The sequence below is a fragment of the Portunus trituberculatus genome, chromosome 24, assembly GCF_017591435.1.
Source record: "Portunus trituberculatus isolate SZX2019 chromosome 24, ASM1759143v1, whole genome shotgun sequence".
Lineage (NCBI taxonomy): Eukaryota > Metazoa > Arthropoda > Malacostraca > Decapoda > Portunidae > Portunus > Portunus trituberculatus.
This window is the reverse complement of record NC_059278.1, coordinates 17,730,989-17,736,988: the sequence shown is the minus strand read 5'-3', so window position 1 is coordinate 17,736,988 and position 6,000 is coordinate 17,730,989. Positions and strand designations below refer to the sequence as shown.

Genomic DNA, 6,000 nt, shown 5'->3' with positions numbered 1-6,000 from the left:
TGACGGCCCGCCGCCCACCATGCCTTCCCTGTCCGCCCTGCCGCCCCCGTCAATGCAGTTCACCAGGGCGCCGGTAGGGGCTCCAGCGCGACAGGTGAAGGCAGTGCTGAATATCCCTGCCCTCACCCGTGACTACGTGCGGAGTAACCTGACCTGCCGCGCCTCCAACACTAACCTGACACAGCCTCTCTCCGTCTCCCTGGCGCTGCTGCTCCACCGTGAGTAACGCTGAGGCTGCTCTGAGGTAGACAGCTGAATGTGTTGTATACATGGATGCTTTAAGAGTAAATGGTTTTGCTTCGCCCTTGTGTGTGCCAGTCTTAGTACTGCTCCCCGGATAAGAAGTTGTAGCTCCTCCACCGCGGCCGCCGCCTCCAGACCGACGCTTTTTTTCTCCTCGCGAATGCGCGGACGAATGATGGAAAACGATGTTAAGAGACATCTCCAGGACTTTCAAGAGACGAAATCTGATTCCTAAAAGAATATTAATTGAGAATTCGTTCGAGCACTCGTCCCTGAAGCAGCAGCAGCAGCAGCAGCGGTAGCGGTGGCGGTGGCGGTGGCGGCAAACGGGGATTCAGAAAAGCAGCCTCAGCAGATGGTGTGTCTGAGGTGCTGGGTCATGAAGTGTTTCAGAATGACACGCGGAGAATCGTGTGGTTTACAATCCAAGATCGTGTAGTAAAAGAAAAACATGAAAGCACTTCCTGCAACCCCAGGCGGCGAGCAAGCGGAGTGTTCTAAAGAAGAGAGGAAATTGAAGTGAAAATTTTACAAAGAGGGAGTATCAGGGAAGCGGCGAGGAAATACAAACAAATATGTCGTAGGGTCAATACGGCGAGAGCATCATGAGGGTGTTCCCGGCGGGGCTGCAGGCGTGCGGGGCGGAAATGGCGCCGCCGGAATAAAATAACAGTGCTTCTTTGAGCATCTGTTTGTACACAAGACGCTAAAATGGTTGGCAAGAGTTACAGTAAAATTTGCAATACCATCAGAACATGATAAGCAATAACACGGCAAGCGTATACATGACTGCGATGTTATGTTATGTGATGCTACGCTGGGACAACATATGTGATGAGGATTACCTTCGTGCACATCATCTCGTGGCGTCCGTGCTGCTGCTGCTGCTGTACAAGGTGAAATGCAAGGAGCCGTCAGGCCTACACAAGGCATTACTTACCTATTTCCTCCATCCTCTTCCTCATACATTAACTTGTCTAATCTTTTAAAGCTCCTTAATGACTCAGCACTAACTACTTGATTACTGAGTCTGTTCCATTCATTTGCCACTGTATTGAGAACCAGTTCTTTCTTAACTTTTCTTTTTTTATTCGCCTTATCAAACATGAATCCGTTGCTTCTTGCCGCGTCCTCACTATTCATCCCGAAGACTGCTGGCGTTACTTTGTCAAGAACAGAGCGAGGTGACTTCTCGTTTTCTTTTCAATGAGACTCGCATTAATGCCGTCTTCTCTTCATCTTCAGTAGAACACTGCGGGATTTTGTTTTTGTTCTTGAGGATAGGAACTGATATAAAGAAAACACCCCTGGCCATACCCTGTCTTCCCGTTCCTGCACACTGTCTTCACGTCCCGTTTATCTTGTTGAACTCCCTACCATACCGCATACCCTCCCGTTTCTGCTCTTGTCTTCACGTTCCCGCACAGATTGTCTTCTCGTCCCACACAATCTGTTCTCACGCCCTGCTCAGCCTGCGTTTTCGTCCCAGCACACCCTGTCTTCACGCCCTCGCATCTTCACTTCCCCGAATCTTCACGATCCTGCATACTCTTACTCTTCTCCGAGTGAATCGCCTCCATCTCTAGCCCACTTCTCCCCACTCCCGCCTCCCCCAAGCCCCAACACCTCCATCAAACTCCCCCACCCCTTCCCCAATACGAGGTCACTTGATGCGTCTCCTTCATAACTCCATCAGCGTCTCCTCCACTCCGCGGGTCGATGTGGCAATGATAGACGCCGCGAGGAGACACTCAGTAGCACTCCTTCACGCGGCGTTCCTGGTGGCTGCGGTGACCTCGCTAACATCACGCTAAGACGATGACAACATGGGACTTATCCGTGAATTACCGTGAGTTACCCTAGAGTTATCGCTTATCACTCCTGCGTCGCCGCCTCCTGCTGGGGTGAACTACAGCATCTGCACCGCGCTGCCCCGTCCGACCTTGCCAGTTGGAAAAAATCATCTTGTTTTTTTTTCTCCCTCGCAGACTAATTGGGTCCCCTTAGGGAAGTCAACTGCAGTAATGGAGTCCAGTATTTTATGGCCATTTTTCACCAGGATCACCTAAGCTTTCTGGATATATGAACGGATACTTGAATGGCTTGATAAAGACTTATGATTAGTCCAATAATAACTCTCAATTAAGTGATGAAAACAGCTTTCCTCCCGCCCTGCTCCCTCTCCAGTGCCTCCCAAGACGGTCAACATTCATCTGCCGGAGGTGCCGCTGGTGGCCGGCCAACGGACGCGCCTCGAGTGTGTCGCGTTGGGCGCCCACCCCTCGGCCATCCTCACCTGGACCAAGGCGCTGCGAGGCTCCGCGGCGCCCCTGCGAGCACCCGTGAGTGTGTGGCTGTGTGGCAGTGCTGCGTGGCTTGTGATCCCACCAGCACTCCGCCTGTCTTTAAAACTAATAATGCTTTCTCTCTCTCTCTCTCTCTCTCTCTCTCTCTCTCTCTCTCTCTCTCTCTCTCTCTCTCTCTGCTCCGTGCTGGGAGGGCAAGACATAGGCTCAAGAGGCAGCGGCGTGGGGGCTGGGGAGGCGGCCGCGTCATTATCACCGGCGTGAAATCAATTGGAAGTCATTTTTTAAAACCAGGAGACGCTGACAAGTGTTTGACGGCGTGACTCTTGCTGAAGCTGCTGCATTTTTCCCTTTTCCTTCACTGCGTATGTGTGTGTGTGTGTGTGTGTGTGTGTGTGTGTGTGTGTGTGTGTGTGTGTGTGTATGGTGAAGTCTCATATCTCCGCCAGACGCGCCACACTGCCGGTCGCTCCTCCTCCCTTCTGACGGTGGTTCCGCGGGCGGAGGACGACGGGGCAAGTCTAACCTGCACCGCCAGTAATCCACGGCTAGAGGGTGCGGCGCTCACCACCACCACGCACCTCGATGTTGTCTGTGAGTGCCTGCCAATGCCTGTCTGTCGATGCCGCTGTGATTAAGTGCCACATCCTTCACACCTTTTATTTGCCGTATTGTATAGTCACCTGTTAATTAGTGTTGACGGTTGGCGCAATCACCTGGTTCAGTGATATTGGCTGGTGTTGTAGTCATCATCCTTACATCATTACCTGTGTTGCTATTGATTGTAATCCCGCCCCTGCCACTCACGTAATGACACCGGAACAACACACACACACACACACACACACACACACACTTTCCATCGCTTTCCTTTCCTCTGATCGATGTTTCTTTTCCCAATCCAATAGTTTTCCTCCCTTTCCTCCAATGAAGATTCCTTTCACGAGCCCCACACTTCATCCCTTCATGTCTTTCTTTCCCATAACCACTCCGTCCCTTCTGCGCCTGCTTCAGACGCTCCAAGGGTGAGGCTACGGCTGGGGGCCAACCTGGAGGCGCTGCCCATCACGGAAGGGAGCGACATCTACTTTGAGTGTGAGGTGTCCAGTAACCCGCAAGCCAAGGAAATCATCTGGAGTAAAAATGTGAGTTTGCCTTGTATTCTGAAACGCTCTGCTCTCTCACCATGACTGTTTTCCAAGGCTACAGAGATGATTAGCAGGATTATCTAGAGTGTTTTGCCTGATAATATTGTAGAGTGCTTCTTAATTTGCCTCTAGATCCATAAAAAATAAATCTTAGAAACCCACGCATTTTTAACTAGAGGCTTTTGAAAGTAATTGAATGGCGAGCAGAGGTGATATACAGGATTTTGCAAGACCCACATTTTGAAACACTTCTGCGTCTCACCTTCACTATTTTCGAAGAGCTCTGGCTGAAGTTGCACTAGTTTTTAAGGGTGTTTCTGTAATTCTAGTGCCATATTGACAAGGTTTATGCATTACCAACAGGACAAATTACCTTTAGAACTCGGGTAATTGTCTCTGTGGTCCTTAAAATTGGTCACCGTGAAAGAGAGAAGTGTTTCTGAATATGACGCTCTTGGTCTTAGAGGAATCGTATTTCTGAGCACTTCGGCGCCATACCTCTGCTTCCAACAGGCTGTGGTGGAGGTTGTCAGGATCTTCAAGGGTGCTTTCATGATTCCGGGGCGAGATTAACAAAGGTACACCATTATCTATACGGAAAAACACCCATGAAAGTCTGACTTATTATCTCTTTTGGCCTTTGAAGATTATCATGATGAGAGGGCAGAGCGTTTAAGAATGTGAACCTAACCAGCGCTATGTCTCTCTCTCTCTCTCTCTCTCTCTCTCTCTCTCTCTCTCTCTCTCTCTCTCTCTCTCTCCGCACCAGTCTGTGTAAACGGGGAGGACAAAGGACTTCCCGTCACCTGGCAACCCTGTTCGGCGTAGTAGTAATAGTAGCATTAGTAGAAGTAATAGTAGTAGTTGTAGTAGTTATAGTAGCAACATCAGGAGGAGGAGGAGGAGGAGGAGGAGGAGGAGGGACACGAGGAGAGGGAGACGATGAAAGTTCAGTATCATATTGTGAAACACATCCCGCGCGGCACCTCCATTACTTCCAAAAGGCTTGAATTAAAGTCACATGAGTCTTTGAAGGATGATTTTTACGGTTCTAGTGACAGATTAGCAAGATTTCTACATATCTACCAAGTCAAGCACTCTTTAGAAATCAGTTCATCATCGCTGTGGTCTTGAAAACAGTCGAGATGAAAGAGCAAACCGAGTCGGAATATAGTTGTTTCAAAAGCCTCTAGTTTAAGTGACACTGGTTTTGAACGGTGCTTTTAGGATTCCAGTGAAAGATTAACAAGAAAAACACTCTTGAGAACTCGGTTACCCATCTCTGTGGTCTTTGAAAACACTCGTGGTGAGAGAGCGAAGCGTTCTTTCTAAACGCTCTGTAGTTGTAATGACACGTGTTTTAAAGAGCGTTTTATGGTTCTGGTGACAAATTAGCAAGATTCACGCATCATTAATAAGAAAGATACTTTTGATAACCCTATTAATCCTTACAGTGCTGTGACGCGTTTTCATATATATATTCTGCTTACTATTTGGTGATTTTATAGTGATTTTATACAGCTTCAGAAACTTATGTGAGAATTAAAATAATGAAGACTTTGGCCATTAATCTTCTGACCTTCATAAAGCCTTCGTAATGGAAATAGAACCGTCTAATTTTACCCAAACTCATGGTGAAAAATGCGTCGCGGTATTGATGAGGGGTTAATCATCTCTGTGACCTTTGAAAACAGTCGTGGTGAGAGAGCAAACACTGAATATTGGCCTTTTATCCTTACCGTTGCAGGGAGAAGCGCTCAACAGTGACAGAGAGAAGAGCATCCTTGTGTCGGGGAAGAACTTGGTGCTACAGACGGTGCCTCGATCAGCTGCCGGGAATTACACGTGCTCGGCAACCAACAGGCAAGGCACCACCACCAGCAACGCCCTCCCCCTCACCGTGCAGTGTAAGTGTGGCATGTCTCTGTGTACGGTTCGTCTGTGGTTCTTTCGCGGTTCTTTTGTATTTTTTTTTTTTTTTTTTTTTTTGTATGTGTGTGACTTCTTTTTTTTCTTCTTTTTATTAAAGTTGAAAGTTCTAATAGTTTTAGTTTTTTTTTTTTTCTTTCGTTTCTTTTACTTTTTTTTTAAGGGCTCTGTCTAGCTCCTGTATTTGTCTTTCGTGACTTTTTTTGGCTCTTTCTCGATTTTTTGTAAGGAAGCCAGAAATTAAACAAGTCTTTTTTTGTTGCTGTATTTTTCTGAGCGCCTGGCTGCCTCTATTGTGGCTCTTTCTCGCCTTTTTTTCCCTAAAGAAGTTTACTGCCTTTTTTATTATTTTTGTGCTATTAATTTCCCTGTCA

General features: G+C 47.7%; 1 protein-coding gene across 3 annotated transcripts in view; it reads left to right on the top strand.

Moving 5' to 3' along the window:
* LOC123508433 (Down syndrome cell adhesion molecule-like protein Dscam2) overlaps positions 1-6,000 on the top strand; it is a 95,028-nt gene that overhangs the window by 79,490 nt on the left and 9,538 nt on the right. For 2 of the 3 annotated variants that reach the window (XM_045262169.1, XM_045262170.1), the window contains exons 6-10: positions 1-218; positions 2,431-2,585; positions 2,999-3,143; positions 3,564-3,694; positions 5,445-5,604. The exon at positions 1-218 is cut by the window's left edge and continues 73 nt beyond it. In XM_045262169.1, the coding sequence (XP_045118104.1) occupies positions 1-218; positions 2,431-2,585; positions 2,999-3,143; positions 3,564-3,694; positions 5,445-5,604 (809 nt within the window). The remainder of the gene's footprint in view (positions 219-2,430; positions 2,586-2,998; positions 3,144-3,563; positions 3,695-5,444; positions 5,605-6,000) is intronic. The other variant, XM_045262171.1, reaches the window with a different exon arrangement.